At 40.2% G+C, this 22,476-nt stretch overlaps 1 protein-coding gene and 1 pseudogene across 1 annotated transcript; one reads left to right on the forward strand and one right to left on the reverse strand.

The window, feature by feature from the left end:
- Positions 1 to 12,013: 12,013 nt before the first annotated feature.
- LOC148197655 (uncharacterized) lies at positions 12,014 to 14,005 on the reverse strand. Its single transcript, XM_088116324.1, has 2 exons — positions 13,111 to 14,005; positions 12,014 to 13,032 (listed from the first exon to the last, which is right to left on the reverse strand). The coding sequence occupies exons 1-2, from the start codon at positions 14,003 to 14,005 to the stop codon at positions 12,014 to 12,016; spliced, it is 1,914 nt and encodes a 637-aa protein (XP_087972450.1).
- A 3,768-nt stretch (positions 14,006 to 17,773) lies between these two features.
- LOC124828135 (transcription termination factor MTEF18, mitochondrial-like) lies at positions 17,774 to 18,716 on the forward strand (annotated as a pseudogene).
- The last annotated feature ends 3,760 nt before the right edge of the window (positions 18,717 to 22,476 follow it).

The following is a 22,476-nucleotide window of genomic DNA, read 5'->3' on the forward strand; positions in this document are numbered from 1 at the left end:
AGTTATATATTTTGTTTTCGATAATTATTATTTAGGAAAAAGTAATGTTAAAATTCTCCTATATAGTGATCTTGAGTACCAATTGGTACAGTAAAGATCTAAAGGATAATTTTTATGTATTTAAATAATAAATTACAAACAGTTCTGTACATATACATTATTGTAAAATGTGCATCAAATATTACAAAAAGAAATCATTGTTTATATTCCATCATTATTGTCTCTATGTGTACAAAGAAACATGATGAAGACGAAGTGTAGGTCAACGGTGATTTGAAATATTGTATCAAGGATCATCACCATCGGTTGCATCACCCGTGATGATTGAGCAAGCTCTTTCAACGCAATCTTTATGCTCACCTTTATCATCTCATCCCAATACCTACATTCTGAAAAATAACAAATAAAGTAAAAGATATAATAGATGCATTATGGTGCATGGATATCTCGGCTTATTATGCTTAGATGTACTTAACCTTGATAAGACGAGTATGTATCATAACGGCATGGTCGACTACATGTTAATTAGAAAATCTCTACAAAAGACGTTGATCAAGTTAACCAATATAAAATCATGATTAAGATATGATTAACATAAAAGGTTTACCAAAAAACTAATTAAGATAATTAACTATGTGGATCGAAAATATTCAAGTAAAATGTCCATAAATCATAATATAAATAATATAGTACACGAAGTATATTATTACGTTCATTAATTATTGTATTTATTTTCATCTGACATATTTGATGACTTTAATGTTGGAACATCTTTTACACACAACCCTTATTCGGCTAAAAGAGGAGAAGTACATGGAGAGGACAATTACCTTGAAGTTGGAGCTTGGAATGCTTAAAGCATTTGGAGTTAGAGTCTCCGCAAAGTATATCCAACTCTATAAGAACAATTGACACCGACCAATATACTATGTGAATATAAGAGTTATATGGTTGGAGCGAAGGAAGCAAGTTAAGGACCCTTCTCAATTGACATAGCTGCGATGCTTAAGACACAAATGCAAATGCAGTGAGAGTTTGTTGAGTTCATGAAGAGATTGCTTAACAGATGGATGAATTAAGGCAAGATAATGTTAGGCTGAGAAGGAGAGTCGAGGCTGAAAGAGTAACCGGTAAGGGGAAGGAGATGGAAATCTCCTAGAATGAAGGGTCATTGTAGAAAGTTGTATCTCTTCTTCATGTTCTCCATGAAGTTAAAGGAGAAAGCGACTATAAGACTGGAGAGACAATAAATAACTCCTCGACAGTAGGACAAAATTGCTGACACCCATTTGTCGATGGTATCACGAATACCCCACTCCCTAAGCAATGGAAGACCCTAATATTAGATTGATATGATGGTAGAATCGACCCCAACGAACACATTGCCATATATGTAACTTAAGTTAGTCTGTAGTCGACTAACAATGATGTTATGTGCAAGGTCTTTCCTATAACCTTGAAAGGACCTGTCTTGGAGTGGTTTACTTACCTATCTACCTACTTCATTAGTTGTTTTGACACCTTGATATCATCCTTTACGATGCAGTTCGCCACTAGTTGCCACCATCGTTTCACTTCCCTAACACTTCTTCATGTGAGGCAAGAAAAAAGGGGAATCTTTGCGAACCTTTATTGATAGGTTCAACAAAGTGACATTGAAGATCAAGAACTTGAATCCTAAAGTTGTTTTGCACTGCATGATCATGACGTTGAGGTTAAGACCTTTTGTGAACGAATTAGTTGAGGTAGTGGGTTGTTAACACACTTGTATGTTACTGGAAGTGTTACAAGCAGACCTCATACCACCGCCTAAAAAATTCCAAACATTGTCGAATGTCGACATGAAGAAACATTACATATACCACTACAATTACGACCATACAACAGGCAAATGCACCACACTTAGGGAGAATGTTGAGGAACTCATCCAAGCTAACTACCTCAAGTGGTTTGTAAGATGCGATTGTGAAGGATGTTTGTGTGTCAACTATTAGAGGTATGATGACCAAAGAGAAGTTTGAAAGGATTGAGACAAAGAGAAAAAGAAGGAAGAGCTAACCGAGCATGAGGAGAGGCACTTTGCTACTAGACCCTCTATCAATAGAATATCCGGGGGTTTTCTGAAGGAGTATTATTGGCATCGACCAAAAAGAAGCCTATCAGGGTGGTGTAGTCTATTAATGTTGTATCCAGAACCTTAAGAAGAATGAGGATGCCCTTGATTACCTTTACAAATGCCAACTTCCAAGGTGTTGACCTGATGATCCCATGGTCATTACTGTGGAAATTGAGAACTTCCTTTTTCAAAAGATTATGGTGGACCAAGGCAGTTCAATAGATATACTCTACTGAAAGACATACCACTGACCAGAGCCTTTTCCTCAGCAAAAAGGTCGAAATGGAGGCGCTTGGCTACCCATAGGTTGGGACTCAATAGATTAGGAAGAGGACGCCCGTCGGGCAAACTTCTCTTAACGCGCTGGGACTCTGTAGACGTCTCTCGAGCGGCTTTTCGCTTTGCCTTCTTCTTGGGGTTAGTCTCGACCGAGGGAGCCTGGTCGGGAACAACCTCAACCGGGGGTGGAGGAAGGGAAGCCTGTGGGGCTGGCCGAGGGGTCGCAACTATGGAAGGGGCCTGTGACGAGCTCCCGCCCGGTTTTCTTACTTCGCCCCCACGTTGAGCGAACAGGCGGGCGAAGGTGTTGTTCCTGGAAGGATCCATCTTCGATAGATAATCTGCAAAGACAAACGAAAATTCAGATAAGTCCAAATGGTTGCTCAATAGAAGGCGATCAAAAGTAGCTTACCAAACACGTTAGAAGGAAGGTTTTTGTTGCCCAGGAAACTTATTAGAACCCGACAGGAGGACTCAGGGGGTAGCTGACAAAGCTGACTTATCAAGTCCAGGTCCTCGGGGGTCATTTGGGGCTTAGGCCAGGAGAGAACCTTTCGGGGATCTTGAGTCCAGTAGAAAGGAAACTTGGCCTCTTGAGCCAAAAAGCAGAAGCTCGAGTATTCGGCTTCCGTCGGCGCGACTTTAAAGAAGTGATTTTTGAAGTCTTTATAGGAGCTATTGTAAAGGGTCAGCAGGTGTTTATTCCCGACCGTCCGAAGGGAAACCCAAGCCTTGGACGGATGAGGCTGGACGTGGAAAAAGTAAAGAAAGGCTGCAGGAGTAGGATTAAGGCCTAAACCAGAGCAGATGGCAGAAAATGCTTGCATAAAAGCCCAACCGTTCGGGTGCAGCTGTGTAGCAGCCAAATTGAGTGTTCTCAGAACACCCATTTGGAAGTCAGAAAAAGGGAGAAAAACTTTCAAGTCCTTGAACAGGGTGGCATACGCGTAGAAGAAGTCGGTGGGGTAGTTGCCCCGACCGTGGCATACACGCTCGGTCCGCTGACAGATAGCTAGTCTGAACTGCGCGGCGTCGACAGCTGACTTCACCAGACAGACGTGGGGGATTAGATTACGGAAGGCCTGGCGATTGTAGAAAGATGAGGGAATTTGCCTAACTTCATGAGGCACCCAGTCGTAGCCGGGAACAGGTGGCCAAGCTCGGGGCTTCCCGTCCCAAGCGCCGGTAGAGTCTACATGGATGGCCACTTCCTCAGGAGCATCACTGTCAACCAGGAGGTCGGAGGAATTCCCTGAAGGCGAGGCTCTAGCGCCGGTGCCGGTAAGAGCGACTAAAGAAGAAGATGGGCTGGCAATGTCATCATCAGCATACCCCCTACCCTCGTTGCCGGAAAGATCGGAAGACATGGTTACCTGAGACGCGGAAGACGAGAAGAGCAGAGGAAGATTCAAAGGAAGGAGAGGCAGACGACGGTGAGAAGATGGAAGTAAAGTGTTAGGTAAAAGTCTGGGTATTTATACCAAGGTTAAAGCCGACTCAACGGGGATATCTGAAGCGTCAAACGTCAAGAGATCTGACGGTCTGAGGGACGTGACGGTTCGGTGATTGAGAGATCTGACGGTTAGGGAGATAAGACGTTACAGGCGGGACTTTACAGTTTTCACCAAGGCAAGAGGCGTGTTCAAGACTTGTCAATATAAAGAAAGGTACAGGCCGAACGGAGGTCACTTCAAAACCCTACGCAAAAGTATTTTTTGCTAGGGCTTGGGGGACTTGTGTTACTTCCAAGGGTGACAACCGACCGGGAAGGTTTGTATATAACTGATTGGGTAGAAGCAGGGCTAAAAGGTCCGATCGGGAGTTCCAATCCGATAGGCCCGACCGGAACTCGTAAGCACAACATATCCGATCGGGTAATTGTGTAAAACTGTTGGCTGGAGACAGCAGTTGAATGCTCATGAATGTATAGTTAATGAAGTAACGGTCCTTGTCGCGTATTTAAAGTGCGCATTGAAAGCCATTAAGAGGTAAATTAATGGGTAATATTCTCTGAAATTGTATAAATAGCAGTCAAAGGAGAAGGTAAAATCTCTGTTCATTTGATAATTATAGACTTGCGAGAGCCCATTCTAACTTGATCGTCGGAGTGTTTGCTGCAGCTCAACCCATTTGCACTGATACCGAGCGAAGAAGGAGGCGAGAGGAGGAAGACCGAGCGGAGGAGAAGGAGTGTTTCCGGACGGAGGTAGCAGGAGTTTTCCCCGGTCCCATTCAGCAGAAACAATCTACTACGGATATATGGTAAAGAAAGCTAGCACCATTATATAATTATTTACATATAAATTATACTTTGACATACACAATTTTTTTTATATATTATTCTTTTTTTAAAAGTATAATTTTTTATAATCATTTTATTTTTTTAATGTAAATGTATGTCATTTTACTATTATTTTATTATTTAAACTTTATTAAAAACTACAATTAGGTTGTTCAATAAAATATTAGATCCACAAAAATTTATGATTTCTAAAGAAAATTGTATTGTTGACATTCTCTCTCTCTCTCTCTCTATATATATATATATATATATATATATATATATATATATATATATATATATATTCTGGGTCCTTTGGAAGGATTAGTGGAAATGAGAATGAGTTAATAAAAATTACATTAAGGGAGAGATAAAAAAGTTGACTTAGCTTATTAATTGTTGATAACATTTTTATTTTCTCCCCATTCACAATACAAGATTACCATCCACTAACCAAATTACATATGTCCAATGTGATTTCGTGTTGCTAATGATCTAAATAACTACGCGCCAATTACTTTTGCAAATGCATTTAATAAACTAAATTTCAACTTAGAAAGAAAAAGACATATCAGGTCAGATATTTTTACTTTTTCACACATCTTTGGTATATTCCTCGATCAAAATATGTGGATCCCCTTAGTTTTACATGAACTTCAAATCAAGGTTCGTACGAGGGTCAAATTATTTGCAATTTATAAGGAGTTTTCTCCTCTGAAATTTTTTAACAATAAATTTTCTTTGATAAACTACAATTAGGCGACCTTAATCTTAAGAAAATATTGAAGAGGACGTAAAGTCTTAACCTAAGCTTGTGTTATACTTTGAAGTCTTCCTTAATCATCATCTATAAATATATACCTATTTGTAAGATGGTAACATTGATACAGAATTTAGTTTTTTACTTCATGCCGAGTGTACTATAGGATACCTAATCCTCCAACTGTCGACCAATAACCCGACGACAATTAAACCAATGCAGGACATTCTCATGCCCGTAATGACATCCGACCACTTAGTGTGGTCGACCACTAGACAACCGACTATAATAACATACGACCATGTGGCGTTGTCGACCAGTTGAGGCTCGACAATCGACACGTCATCCGCCCAGATCGACACGCATGATGATCGACATACAATATGCGACATCGTGATCTAGCGGTTACAAATAAACAGTTACGCATATTGGCTAACAAGCGCCGTGAATCATGGAAGTACTTGACTCAATATCTAGCAGTTATAACTTATAGATAGCCAACTCCAGTAACCACCCGAGATTTCAGGTAAACGGTTTATTTTACTCCTTTAAATACACACAGCATACCAGAAAAAAGGTACGTTTTTCCCCTAAGAGAAAATTAAGAAAGATTCAGTTGCTCTAACCAAGACCATTATTGACTTGAGCGTCGGAGTGCCTTTGCAGGTACCCAGCCCACCGTACTCAGAGCTTTGGAGAAGAGAGAAAGACGACATAGTGAAAGCAACACAGAGAAGGAAGAAAGTAAGGTTGTTAGGTTCGTATCTTGGTCCCTACATCCCTACTGAAACATTTTGGCGCCCACCGTGGGGCCCGAGATTACTATCCCAACAACGACCACCGGAGCAATGGAAAATTCAAATACGCACGATTTGATCAGGCAATTGCAGGCGCAAATTGAGGCACAAGCACAAACCATGCAGGAGACTCAACGTAAACACGCAGAGGAGATAGCCGCGCTGCGAGCACAGATCCCCGCAACAGAGTTATCTGCCTCCAACAGACAGGAGGATAACGAAGCCAGTCATCATGGGAGAGCCTCTGAACGAGCCGGTGGAGGGAGGAGGGGGCCTACTCCTATGCGCCTCACTAACCTGCTTCCATTCACAGAGGCCATCATGCAAGCAACCATGCCGGACAAGCCCCCTCCAACTCTGGAACGCTACAATGGCTCTGAAGATCCAGATGACCATTTACGTAATTTTATAGATGCCATGGCATTCTATACTGACAGCGATCCGGTGATATGCAGAGCTTTCTCCTTATCCCTTAAAGGGGAAGCTCTAGAATGGTTCCATAAACTCCCCCGTAATTCCATAGATTGCTTTGCAACCGTCGAATCTTTATTCCAAAAACAGTACGCAGCCAATAAAAAACCAGCGATGACTGCTACTGAGCTTGTCCATACCAGGCAAGAGAAAGATGAGACCCTGAAAGCTTTCATGCAGCGGTACATCGAGACGGCCCGGCGCGTGCCAGATATTACTCCCACCTTTATCATCAGCAACCTGTCGTCCTGCCTAAGGCCAGGACAAGTCTCAGAACAATTATATGCTGACCCTCCAGCATCCATGGAGGAACTCCAATCCACGATGGCGAAATTCATCCGCATCGAAGATCACCGTAACTCCAGGAGGAAACACCAGCAAGATGCCCCTAACCGTGAAACAGGAAAACCAACGAAACGACCCCCCAATGACTACAGACCAGATCGACCACCTAGGAAGGAGTCGGGGTGGACGTCTAAATACGATCGCTACACGACTCTCAACGCACCAAGGGCGAGGGTGCTAGAAGAGGCCTTACACGCCGAACTTCTCACCGTGCGGCGGAGTGCCACCCCAAAGAACGCGGATAACAGCAAAACTTGCCGGTTCCACATGAACCGTGGGCACGACACGGACGAATGTAACGCAGTAAGAGACGAGTTAGAACGACTCATTCGTGCAGGTTATCTCCAGACTTACGTCAAGGAGAGAGTTTCCGCTAGAGCAACAACTCCTCGCCGAAGAGATCCTCCTAGGCGCAGTCCCCAGCGATCTCCCCCTAAAGATGATCGACACCGTAGGCGATCGCGCAGTCCACCTCGACGCACAGAGAGAGAGCGCTCAGTCCGAGGCCGCATCGACACCATATCTGGTGGTTTTGCGGGGGGAGGCGTGTCGGCTTCGGCGAGGAAGCGACATTTGAGACAGTTGAAGTCGGTCCATATGGTCGAGCGACAGGCTCGGTCGATCCCTGACATCACGTTCACGAACGCTGACTTCCATGCCCCCGATCCTGATCATGATGATCCTATGGTCATCACAGCTAATATAGCTCGGTATGATGTCAGCAAGGTCCTCGTCGACCAAGGAAGCTCGGTCAACATTTTATATTGGTCCACTTTTCAGAAAATGGACCTATCTGAGGACCTCATCGCCCCGTTTAATGAGCAGATTGTCGGATTCTCAGGAGAACGGGTCGATACCAGGGGATACCTTGACCTGCGAACTCGGCTCGGAACGAGTCGAGAGGCACCAGAACTTCGAGTTCGATTCCTGCTGGTCGAGGCAAATGCATCATACAACGCCCTGCTAGGACGACCTTGTCTGAACGCGTTTGGGGCAATCGTATCTACTCCTCACCTCGCCATGAAGTTCCCAACAGACCATGGTGGCATTTGTACTGTGAGGGCCGATCAGCGCACAGCTCGACAGTGCTATGTCGCCGGGTTAAAAATCACTCCCTTCGTCCCAACCAGAAGGACAAAAGGACCCGAGGCAGCGGCAGCCGATTTAGACCCCCGCACCAACGTAGACGAGCGTCTACATCCGCAAGGCGAAGTCAAACTCCTGTCCTTAACGACAGACACCTCCAAAACCACTAGCATTGGCGGAGACCTCACCTCCAGCGAAGAGCACGATTTGGGACGCATTCTACGGAACAACGCAGACTTGTTCGCATGGACAGCTGCTGATATGCCAGGCATCCATCCCGGGGTCATGGCCCACAAGTTATCCATCTTCCGAGAGGCACGACCTGTCGCCCAGAAGAAGCGACGAGTCGGGGAAGAGAAACGCCAGGCTATCCAAGCTGAGGTTGGGAAACTGCTGAATGCCCAATTCATCAGAGAATTGACGTACACTACGTGGCTGTCAAACGTAGTTATGGTCAAAAAGTCCAACGGCCAATGGAGAATGTGTGTCGATTTCACCGATCTTAACAAGGCATGTCCTAAAGACTCGTACCCCTTACCCAGCATCGATCGTCTGGTAGATGGAGCTTCAGGTCATGTAATACTAAGCTTCCTCGACGCTTACTCAGGCTATAACCAGATCCCGATGTACGAGCCCGATCAAAGCAAGACAGCCTTTATTACCGAACGCGCTAATTACTGTTATGAAGTAATGCCGTTTGGGTTGAAGAACGCCGGAGCTACTTATCAACGCCTTATGGACAAAGTTTTCCATCACCAGATTGGGCGATGCATGGATGTATATGTCGATGACATGGTTATCCGCAGCAACTCTGTCGAACAGCACCTGCAAGATTTGAAGGAGGTTTTTGCCCAGCTCCGACGGTACAGCATGCGCCTCAATCCTACCAAGTGTACCTTCGGCGTCCCCGCAGGAAAATTCTTAGGTTTCATGCTCACACGTCGAGGTATTGAAGCCAACCCCGACAAGTGCAAAGCCGTGCTCGACATGCCAGCTCCAACGACCCTACGAGAAGTACAACGTCTTGTAGGTCGCCTTACCGCCCTGTCCAGATTTATTCCAAGGCTGGCTGAATACATTAAACCCATCCTGAAGAATTTGAAAAAGGGCTCCACCCAACACTGGGACAATGATTGCGAGACTGCATTCAGCACTGTCAAGCACATCTTGACCAGTCCTCCAATTATGGCCCGACCGGACGAGGGATCCGACTTACAGCTGTATCTTGCAGCCTCCCCGTATGCGATTAGCGCCGCCTTGATACAAGAGACACCCTCCCTTAAATTGATCTACTTCATCAGTCGTTCTTTGCAGGGGGCCGAGGAACGCTATTCCCGCATTGAGAAGTTTGCCTTGGCGTTGCTCACAGCTTCCCGCCGGCTTCGACCATACTTCCAGAGCCATCAAGTGATAGTCCGCACAGATCAACCCATCGCCAAGATCCTCCGCAAGCCAGACTTAGCAGGACGCATGGTTGCTTGGTCAGTGGAACTGTCAGAATTCGGCCTTCGCTACGAGCCCCGCGGATCTGTCAAGGGTCAACATTTGGCAGATTTCGCAGCCGAATTAACACCTGCACCAGAGAACTGCACGACAAAATGGCTCCTCAGCGTGGATGGTTCCTCTGACAAAAAGGGGGGAGGAGCCGGTGTCGTCTTAGAGGGGCCAGATGATGTGGTCCTAGAGCAAGCCATCATATTCCAGTTTCCAACTAGCAACAACCAAGCCGAGTACGAAGCCTTAATTGCTGGCCTATCCCTGGCTAGGGAGTTGTCGGTCGAGCGTTTAGAGTGTCGGATGGACTCGAAATTGGTCGTCAACCATGTCAATGGAATCTATCAAGTCAAGGACAATCAGCTATTGCGTTACTACCACAAGGTTCAAACTTTACTCCGCAATTTTGTCGAAGTTAATGTCATCCATGTACCCAGGGAGCAAAACGTAAGAGCGGACCTGTTGTCCAAATTAACTCATTCTAAGGAGCGAGCGCAGTTATCCTCAATCATTAGAATGACACTCGACCGCCCTGTGGTGGAAGCTTTTGTCACTAATGTGTCGACACCTATAACAGACTGGCGGCAGAAAGTGAAAGACCTCATGGAGCGACAGGACAAAGGCGTTAGCATTACCGCGGCTGATTCCAAACACATTGCGCGCTTTGTGTGTATAGGCGACGACCTATATCGTCGCGGCCATAGCACTCCTCTGCTGAAATGCCTCTCGGAAGAAGAGGCTGACTATGTGTTGCGCGAACTGCACACAGGGATGTGTGGATTTCACTCTGGTAAACGGACATTAAGAGGACGTATTCTTCGCGCCGGATATTACTGGCCTACTCTCGACCGCGACTGCGAGACATTCGTCAAGAAATGCCTTTCCTGCCAAGCACATGGTCACGACCTCCGTGCACCTCCTGAAGACTTACACAATATTGTCTCTCCCTGGCCGTTCGCCCAGTGGGGTCTCGACATACTTGGACCACTGCCGATCGCCAAAGCGCAAAACAAGTTCCTCCTCGTGGCAGTTGACTACTTCACAAAATGGATAGAAGCGGAGCCGCTGTCCGTCATCAGCGCCCAGCGAGTGCAGAAGTTCATTTGGCGTCTCATCTGTCGGTTCGGTCTCCCTCAGAAGATCATCACCGACAACGGTCGCCAATTCATCGAACGCAAATTAGAGGATTACCTCACCAGTTTGGGCATTAAGCATGTCACGTCATCTGTCGAGCACCCTCAAACCAACGGCCAAGCCGAGGCCGCAAATAAAGCCATTTTGACAGAGTTAAAAAAGCGACTCGGTGAAGCCAAGAGTTTATGGGTGGAGGAGCTACCCGAGGTCCTGTGGGCATACAGATGTACTCCCCATGGATCTACGGGGGACACGCCATTCAACTTAACCTATGGCACTGACGCCATGCTTCCAGTCGAGGTGGGCGAGCCTTCATTGAGGCGCCAAATCACTGATATGTCCCTTAATGAAGAGCAATTACGGACAAATCTCGACGTCCTTCCTGAACGACGTGAGGTTGCCACCATTCACGCAGAGGCCCAAAAGCGCATGCTATCTCGACGATACAATACCAAGGTCAAACCCAGAACCTTCAAAAGCGGCGATTTGGTGTGGCGGAAGCGGGGAGAAGCTCGGAAGAATCGAGCCCATGGCAAACTCGCAGCTAACTGGGAGGGACCCTTTCGGGTTGCGGAGGACATGTCGAACGGCGCATATCGTCTCCAACTTCTAGATGGCCACCCAGTTCCCAACACTTGGAACGCCACTCACCTTAAATATTACTTTAGTTAACATCCATTTCTTGTTTATGCTTCTTACAACACTATCAACTTCAATTATCAAATAAACATTATATTTCATCATGATTATTGCTTAGATTCATTTATCACTACTCTAGTGTCGAGTCCCAGGGTTGTCGTACCAGACACTTCCATACACAAAGGGGATGAAAGCAATCTCACTGGCCGATGTTCACTCTTGAACACCCAGTCTGTTCGGGACGCGCTCCCACTGGCCGATGTTCACCCTTGAACACCCAGTCTATTCGGGATACACTCCCACTCACTGGCCGATGTTCACCCTTGAACACCCAGTCTATTCGGGATACACTCCCATTGGCCGATGTTCACCCTTGAACACCCAATATTTTCCTCACTCGACTATCGTTCTCCACTGTCACACAAGGCGCTATCAATACACTCGACATTCACACTTAGCGATCACTACAGCAAATCAATCGCCAAAACAGCTAAGTTAAACGAACAGAGCACTTTATTTCAATGATTACTCATTCGTGAATAATCCAAGTTTAAACATTCATAGTCGTCAATCAAATACTCAAGTATGTATACGCAGATCATTACTACTTCCTACTCTATTACAATTGGGGGTGCGTCGCCTTCAACAGCTTCAGCAGTCTCTTTGGCAGGCTCGTCAGCTTCCCTTGCTCCCTCAGGCTCATTGTTGGCGACCTCCTCTTCATTCTCTTCCCCCTCCAGGACAGCGTCATCCGGAATTTCCTTCAAAGGCTTCAGATGACCTTCATGCACATCTTTCCGGACGTCAAATTCAGCTCCTTTGGTTGATACCTGAAGCAAGTGCTCGACTTGCCTCAAGGCCTTCCTGAAACCTTTCTTATGTTCGTCCATGATTGCATCCTTCAACTCCTCGATCAACTCATTTTTTTCAAAGATCTCTACCTTTAGTGCGTTTCTCTCTCGGGCCACTAACAACATTGAGTTCTTCGCTTTATCCAGATCCCTACCCATCTGATCACGTTCTTGTTGGAGGGCCACACCAGCTTCTCGAGTCTTATTCAACAATGTCTCGCCCTCCTTCAGCATTTGTTCACTACGCTTCTGTCTGGCCTCACAGCCCGCATGGATCTCGGCGAGCTCTTTCAGCTGGGCGCGCACCTTCTCTAACTCAGACCGCATCTGACCCCTATCCGAGGCATACGCTAGATGCCACGCCAACGCTTGTGCTCGTGTGTTCATCTCTAGTAAGCCTTCAGCAATCTGTTGCTCGCTCATGTTTTCGATCACCTTCTTCTCTGAAACATCCAAGTTGAGGTCTACCCTATGACCAGGCATGAAGGCACGATCCCATATGCCCTGCGGCAGGGGGCGTTCATTTTCTTCAACCACCTCCTTACTTTTCTTTGCTGCCTCGCGGTTGATGTCGCCTGTCTTGGATTTCCTTTTGCGCACGAGAGGCACCTCAGCTAATGTCGTCTCCGCAGCCGCTGCCACCACGACGGGAGGTGGACCAGATGGTGGCACCGGAGGGCATTGTTGCCCAGCGGACGACCCTGGACGATTACCTTCATCCCTCTCATCGTCGATGGTCTGAAACCAACTGCGACCACTTCCTTTCCTCCCCATTATCTCTGCAAAACACCAAAACCCATCCAGCATGGTCAGCAACAACATAACAAGTTACACAAATGATAAGCAAAGACACATACCAAACACCCTCGCCCCTGCGTCGTCGAACTCGAGGCAATTAATAAGCTGACGAGACGAAAGGGGGCGTGGCAACGCAGTCAACACACTCAACGCCTCTAATTCTTCAACCGTCATCTTATCCTCTGGCCAAGAGGTGAATCTCAGCGGGTCCTGCGTCCAGTACAGGGGAAATCTAGGGTTCCCCTCACCATCGAAAAAATACTGTCGACCGACAGCGGTAATCGACACCTTAAAAAATTTTTCTTTGAAATTCCTATATGATTGCAGATATAGCTCCAACAGCGCGTTACCCGGCTCCGAAATCAATGACACCCATCCCTTTGTGGCTACTGGTCGACATCTAAAGAAATGCAGAAACAAACCTACAGTGGGCCTAATAGCTAGTGCCCGACACACTATGGCGAAAGCCTGCACATACGCCCAACTATTGGGGTGCAACTGACTCGGTGCAACGTTTAGGGTACGCAGAACATCCATTTGGAAGCTGGTAAAAGGCAGCCTCACATACAAATCGTAGAATAACACAGAATAAAAATAAAAGAATTCCTCAGAAGCATTCTCCCTCCCATGGCACACTCTCTCATCATCCCGGCAAGCTATCAATTTTATACAAGTTTGATACCCTAGGGTTCGCAACACGCAGCTATTTTCAATCCAGTCTGCTAACACAACCCTACTCCTAAATTGGCTTCTAAGTTCTTTTACCTCACGCGCCGCCCAGGCGTACTCATCTCCACTAATCGGAGATATTATACGCCCCCCCGGTCCTTCACCACACACATTTCCATATGTAAAAGCCTCCTCCCCAAAAGGCAATGTGGTAATTTCAAGACATTCCGCCGTAGATGACGGCCCCGGCGTCCCGCCCCCAATGTTCTGCCCCTTTCCTTCCATAGTCAACACTAAACAAACTAAGATGAAGGAGATTTTAGGGTTACCTGGTAACGTCTCGTAACAGGGTACGCAGTGAGGATAGAAGAGAAACAATCTCGCTCAGGATGCACACTGTCAAACTCTGTTCCTCCGCAAAAGTGAATAACCTCCTTCTGAATCGTGCTGAAGAAGCCAAACCGTTTAATCGTCAGGCGCCGTCCGATCCTTTCTAATCTAACGGCTACTACGACGCGTCCCCTCACTTCCCTACAGGAGCGGGAAAACCCAAAATTCGTAACGCCCCGTACAGCTGTCATACACTTCACACATTACTTAAAAGTCCTTCATAACTCTGTCATCACCCATTTACTCGGACTTGGGGGGCATGTACTATAGGATACCTAATCCTCCAACTGTCGACCAATAACCCGACGACAATTAAACCAATGCAGGACATTCTCATGCCCGTAATGACATCCGACCACTTAGTGTGGTCGACCACTAGACAACCGACTATAATAACATACGACCATGTGGCGTTGTCGACCAGTTGAGGCTCGACAATCGACACGTCGTCCGCCCAGATCGACACGCATGATGATCGACATACAATATGCGACATCGTGATCTAGCGGTTACAAATAAACAGTTACGCATATTGGCTAACAAGCGCCGTGAATCATGGAAGTACTTGACTCAATATCTAGCAGTTATAACTTATAGATAGCCAACTCCAGTAACCACCCGAGATTTCAGGTAAACGGTTTATTTTACTCCTTTAAATACACACAGCATACCAGAAAAAAGGTACGTTTTTCCCCTAAGAGAAAATTAAGAAAGATTCAGTTGCTCTAACCAAGACCATTATTGACTTGAGCGTCGGAGTGCCTTTGCAGGTACCCAGCCCACCGTACTCAGAGCTTTGGAGAAGAGAGAAAGACGACATAGTGAAAGCAACACAGAGAAGGAAGAAAGTAAGGTTGTTAGGTTCGTATCTTGGTCCCTACATCCCTACTGAAACACCGAGTGATTCCAAATTGCTTATTAACTTTTGCTAAATTGACCACACAAATTCTGATGTATTTTTATAATTAATGGAAATAAGAGTTAGTGCTTCGTAACATTCATGACGTGTTTGTTTGATATTTGACATTTTAAATCTATTTTAGTAATGTGCATGATTGGAGGATATTCACGATATTAAATTGATTATATCATGTGAAACATTTTTTTAGATAGGATTAAATATGTTTTTATTTTTTAACTTTTAATAAAACTTAAAATTAGTTTTTTTTATTTAATTTAGTTCCTTTAACTTTAAATATGTAGAATTTTTTTAATCAAATTTTATTAATTTTATTTAACATTTTAAATATATTTTATAATAATATTTGAGTTATTTAAACAATTTGACATGTTTTCTTTAATATTATATGAGAAACTAATTAAAACATCAAATAAATTTAACAAAATTTAATTAAAAAATTAAATAGGTTAAATTAGTCCAAAATTTAAAAAAAAATTAATTTCGATTATTACTAAATAAAAGGTCAAAATCATATTTAATCCAAAAATTAAATAAACTATACACTGATTTTGGTTTTGACAAAGGATTACGAATTATTTTATATCTCTTTGCATATTAATAAATTTGGAAGCCAAAGAAAAAGCCAAATGCTAGAAGTAACATAGGGGTCCTTTTCTTCAAGAGGGTTTCATAAAGCATTTGTTAATGTCCAACTTGAGAACTTTTAAGTTTTAATACGCCAAAAAAGTTGATATAAGTCAGCATCACTTATAAGCTTTAATTATATGATAAGCGAATTTGCATATATTATATAAGGTCCACTTACCATATCTGATAGTGTGATTAAAACCCCTTAATCCTGACAAACCGACCTCTTCGTAACGAAAGTAACATGTTTCAGTTCAATTAGCAGCATCTACATCCACAATTAAATAGTTATACTTTCTTTTCAAATATGAATTAATCATAGTTCCATTTTTATTCAAATACGAAAGTAACATATTGGTTCATTTAAAACAACAATATATGTAACGGGAACGAAATTCAAATTATTCAATAATTGATTTTGGAATTTGCCGCTCTAGATATAAAATAAACCGTATTATCATAAAATTACTATATAGTCTCTATGTCTTCAAAAATATTTTTATAGTGATTAACTTGTATCAATATTTAAAAATAGAAATGAAACAAAACGAGTTTACAGTTATATAGATATGTAAGTCTATAGATAAACCTTTTAAACATATTTTTATGATAAGAAAATAAGATAAAAATACAAAGTAACTTTCTATAAATAAAAAAAAATTTTATGTACAGATTAATTTATATAAATTATATTAATATATTTTTATAGAAAAATTAAATTTTATTTTTGGAGACAACTATTTTATTTTATTTTTAATTTCTTTTAGAAATATTTAGGAAAATAGTACCCTTGTAAAATTGAGAAACTCTATTTTTTGTTGGCTTGTCTTTAAAAAAAAGCATTAATAAAATTATGTATTAAATCAGTCATGAAAAACCTTATAAAATTAATGATATTATTCTCAATCCCAAAATGTTAAATAATAATATTTTTTTTTCTCGTAATATATTGCTTATTTACATTTAATATGTGAGTCACGCACTAGAGCAATTTTACTCCAATAGAGTTAATGAAGATCCATTATACGTCTAATATATTTTTTTTTTTATCGGAATAAACTTTATCCAACCGATACTAAATTGGTTATATGTACACCTGCATGTGTATATTAATAGTAACATATCCAAATTGATTATATATACACCTGCATGTTTATATTGAGAATAACATTGTGATAGATTATATCAATAGTATTATTGTGGAAAAGTTTATTCAACATAGACTTAATGTACTATGTGCCAAATTAAAGAGAGAAAAAGAAAGAAAACATAAGGACTTAATAGTGTCAAATAGATATAGTATTTCAAAGGCTTAATATCCTATTTTGTCTCCAGTTTCGCTCGACAATGTCAAATTAGTCCATCCTTTAAAACGTGCGTCAATTACGTCTTTACTTAATAAAATTTATATCAATGAAATCCCTTCCGTTAAATCCATACAAACGGCGTTAATAGAAGAGATAGAAAAATAATTAACGTCGTTTATACGGATTTAACGGAAGAAATTTCATTGATATAAATTTTATTAAGTAAGGACATAATTGACGCACTTTTTAAAGGATGGATTAATTTGACATTGTCGAGCGAAACTGGGGACAAAATAGGGTATTAAACCTATTTCAAAATACAATGTAAATAATATATAGGCTTAATTACTTGGTTCCTAAATTCAGCAATGAGTGTCTGGTATCCGATTTTAAAAACGTCTTAATTACGTTCCCATGTGGTATAATTGCACCAATCAAGTTTCTTCCGTTAGATTGACATAAACAGAGTTAAATGTTTGATTATGTGAGAGTAAAATCCGCACTTTTTTCTCTCTCTCCTCTACTCTTCCTACCATGCGTCCATCTTTTTCTCTCTCTTATGTATTCCTCTTAACATAGTATTGTGAGCTTTTGTGTGGCTTCTGAAACACACTAACATGGTAATAGGTTTGCCCTAGCTGCGTCGTTGACCTAAATATGTGTCTTCTCTTCCATTTAACTTCACTCTCCACATTTCTCTATTATCACCCCTTTGAAACGACGTCTTACCCACGATGTTCTCTTTTCGAAAAGTGGCCCTCCTTCATCCAGGACCTCCTCGCCAAAACCTAGATGCACATGCCGAACATGAATACCAAGCACTCCATCTCGCCCATCAACGAGTTTGAGCCCTTCTTCGAGAGCGTGAGTCTTTCCCTTCCAAGTACGCGTCCCTTTTCCCACCTCATATGATTTACCTAAACGACGACGTTGTGCTTATGGAGAATCACCAGGCTCTTTGCAACTTTAGGGTACCCCGCACCAAGATGGGGAGGGTTTTCAAACTCGTACCTCAGGTTTTTCGATATAAACCCGGGATCTTGATCTCGAAGCTTCAGGAATACGAAAACCTCGGTGTTTCGTGGAAGACTTTGATCAATGTGGCTGCTTCCAACCCCTGTATTTTGGTTGGGGGTGTTAATTTTGATTTTGTTAAGGTTGCAGAGATGTTGAAGAGTGTTATTGGAAAGTATTGTGATTGGATTGGAGAGAATTTGTTGAAACAAGGGTTGTTGTAATTGGGGTGATGATTCATGTTTTCACTTTGCTTTCTAAGGTTTTCAATGAGAAACAATTGGGTGATTTAATCACTCGTAGCCCTTGATTGATTTTTGAGGAATCTGGAGGTTATGTGTTATCCTTTATTGACTTTTTGTTGAAATTTGGATTGTTTGTAAATCGGGTTTGTGTCATGCTGCACGAGTTTTCAGAGATTCGGGTTGTGAAATTTTTGTCCAATTTGAGGTTGTGTTTTCTATTCTTGACAAAGATTTAGATGGAGGCTTCCGAGATTAGGAGGATTTTGCAGTCTCACTGCTTGGTGTTGGGTTCCTTCACCATAAAGAGAGTAATTACTTTACTTACTAACTTGAATGTTGGAAAGAAGCGACTGTAGAGTTGTGAAAGATGATCCTCTAGTAATGAAGCGTTGGGCTTTGGAAAAAGGATTGAGCCTCTGATTAACTCGTATTCAGAGTATGAATTCAAAACGCTGAAGAAGGAGTTCATGCTCAGCTTGGGGTGTGAATAAAATCAAAGAAAATATATAAACAAATTATATAATAAATCTATCTCTATTAAAATATAAATAAAGCAGGAACAATGAATTGATACAGGAACAGTGCAACTTTTAAAAACAGTTAAACAATCAAGATTTGTTAAACAATTTAGGTTTTAATGTAGAGAAAGAAATGAGTTAGAGGAGCAGAGGAGAGAAAAAAAAGTGCAGATTTTTATGCCACATAATCAAACATTTAACTCCATTTATGCCAATTTAATGGAAGAGACTTTGTTGATACGGGGAGCTTTAACCTCTTTATATATATATATATATATATATATATATATATATATATATATATATATATATATATATATATATATATATATATATATATATATATTTGTTTTTTATGATGAACAAAATAATGATTTTATGTTTTCTTGCACAACAAATGGCATAACAATTGCTTTATCTTGATTATGTTTGTGCTTGATATATGAATTCATTATTGTTAAATGAATCATGCTTTAAAACAGATTGAATATCTCATTTCAGGTTGAAATAATCGATTAAACATAGTATATATAATCTGTTAGATTTCACCAAATCACTTAGTAAGCTTAACAGGGACAAATTGTTTTGTAGTAATCGATTATACAGGATATATAACCAATTAAAATAGAAAGCTAGACAAAATATGTTTCATAAGTGAGTTAATATGTTTAGAATTGAAATTGGATAGACAATTTGCTTAAGTATAGGATTAATCGATTACATAAGTTTTTCTAATCGATTAAATCAGTTTACTTTTTTGTCTAATCCTTTGCATTTAAAGCATGATCTGTCATACTTTCAATTGAATTAATAATTGGCTTATGAGTTTATATAATTGATTATATGTTCAACATAATTTGTTAAAACAGAAACAAAAGCTTAACAGTCCTAATCGATTATATGCATCTTGAGACCTGTTTCAAGAAAATAAATCATTATCATTTTCAAATACTAACTTTTTCACTGAGTTTTGATTAAAGGAGAGTTCAAGAAGTGATATTGGAGAATCGATGCTTCATTGGTTGATTACCCATCAAGATTCTCTCAAGAAAGTATGCTTAAGTTGTTATGATTTGAGCTACACTAGAACAGTGTGACTTGGAGATCAGATTCATCATAAACCATCTGTGATTGTGTACTTGTGTGGGTTTGCCATGGGTTGAGAGTTGTGATTGTTCTCGGTTGTGTAACAGAGTGAGGTTATTCATCTTTTATATTGTTATATTGATTTTGAGTGTGGAGAGAAGTGCATTGAGAGGGATATTTTTGTATTTCTGTAAACTCAATCAATTATAGTGGAATTCCTTCAACTAAGGTTGTTGAAGGAGGGCTGAATGTAGACTTGTGATTAGCCAAACCAATATAGATTGTTTATATTGATCACTACATTAACTTTTCACTAAGAATTAATTCAAAACATTTTGAAACAATTATTCATTGAAAAAAGCTCAATAACACTCAAATAAAAGCATTTAAATAGTTCTCAATCAATGCATAATTCTTATACATAAACCAAAATCTATTTGCAAGTCACTTTTACATCTAGGTAATTTGTCCTAAAGTTTTATCTAAAACATCTAAGCACTTTTCAAAACTCTAAATAATAAGATTATTCCAAAATTTAGAAATCTAGAACAATTTATCCAAACAAAAAATTTCAATATATGTTAAATCAAACTGAGAAGATTACTTTTATAAGTTAACTCCACTAATATTGATGATAAAATAAGAAAAAACAGAAAAAATATATAGCGTAAATAACAAATTAATACTTTAAATAAATGTATTAAATATCAACGTATTTTATATAAGTGCTATAATGACAACGACTTGAATGAACATGAAACGTCTTATTATTCATTATATCCTTGCGTAAACTTATTTAAACTATTGATTTGTTAATCAACCTATGTCATTCCACATTTCAATATGCAACAATTATTTTTTCAGGTTATATAAAATTTTTGTCGACCTATACTTCTAGGCATAGGCTAATTCACCTAAATTTATTTGAGGAACAATGTTAAAATATATAAAAAAATTCTAATAAAATCATGATTTATATTGAATCTTATATTACATCTTTTTATTATCTTAATGTGTATTGCTTTATATCAAATATTACAATTCTTAAGAGAAAAATATATAAGATTTATAGTTTCTATTTTATCATATATTTTTCCTCAGTATATGGTTTTTAACAATTTATATTTAAAATGAAATTTACTAAAACTTAATGTTGGGTGTATATAAGTCTTTCTTTTGGAATATTTGTAGGTGATTTTCTCATATGATATGGACACACCTTTATTTTTGGATAATCACACTAAGAATAAGTCTCGATGTTTCTTTGCTCATGTCTTACTTGGTGTTGATTTGTTAGCTAATTTGCCTAATCAAATTTTGGTGGAAAGTGCAAAATTTTCATATATTGTTGATGTGGAAGTATGAAAAATTGCCTCCTTTATGTTCAAATTGTAAAATGATTGCACATGATTTATCTAATGGTAGACGGATACAACAAGATGCCAATGTAATTTTTGTTGGAGAGAAAAGAGTTGGTGCAAAAATACAACAACTTTATCGATCTAAGGTGGTTGGTGCTCAGAACGGGAATAAGGGCTCTCTAGGTTCAATTTTAAAGCTTGTGGAGACTATTGTGCAGCTTGTGTTAATACATGATCGTTTAGAGAATAGATCGTTTAAGTAACCCAAGTTTTGAAGTTTAATAAAAAGCATTAAAAAACTATTGTTGTGTATGAAAAGTTGTTTAAACCAATAACGTCTAAAAAAGAAATACCTTATACAATGTTATATCAAGCAAAACTTTTTAAAAGAAAATATCGTCTGATGAATGACCGCTAAACATTATAGCCTTTGGAAAAGCATCTTATGTTGATACCATATGATGATTATTCTGTAAGCAATTTCTATAATTTCAATTCAATGAAATATATAGGATCTTGAATTTTATGATTCTCAATATTCTCACATACATAGTAGAAAAGAACTTACTTGGATCCATTGTATAGTTCTCTCTTGTCAATTGTTCTCCCTTCTCTTACTTTTCTTAGATGTTTTCTTGATGATATAGAAATTATCAAGGATGTCACCTTCTGTTAAAAAAACATTGTTCCTCTATCTTTCTGAGAGCGTAGCCTTTTCTCTCACTTTTCAGAAACTTAACATGTCAACGGAAGTAAAACATGTTCCTTTTTATGATATTTTACCAACTTTAATAAAATACCAAAATGCCCTTTATTGAAGTGAGAAGAGATGGTTTAATTTTAATAACTCTAAAATAATCCCTTATAACTTTAATACATTTATATTCTAATAATCATCACATTAGAATCTTTACATCAAAGTTATTCTTTAAATTACATGAACCAATTATTAAATTAATATAATTTAACATTCTCCCACTTGGTTCATGTGATGACTTGAAGATCTAAAACTAAAATGTAAGTGTGCACCATTCATTAGAATTATTAAGTCATCATCCTTATATGAATTGAAATGATCAGATCATGGCGGACAAAAGTCATGAACGACAAGATTCTTTCCATGTATCACATAATCAAACTAACTCAACATAACCTTAATCAATCTTATAACTTTCATGTCTCTGAAAGAGATATAACATGTTATCACAATCAATAATACAAGTATATAACTTAATGTGGATAACAATAGAATAAAGAGAAACATAACTTTAATTGAATTCACAAGT

The sequence above is a fragment of the Vigna umbellata genome, chromosome 5 (assembly GCF_029865625.1).
Source record: "Vigna umbellata cultivar VRB3 chromosome 5, Vumbellata_1.0, whole genome shotgun sequence".
In the NCBI taxonomy this organism is placed as follows: domain Eukaryota; kingdom Viridiplantae; phylum Streptophyta; class Magnoliopsida; order Fabales; family Fabaceae; genus Vigna; species Vigna umbellata.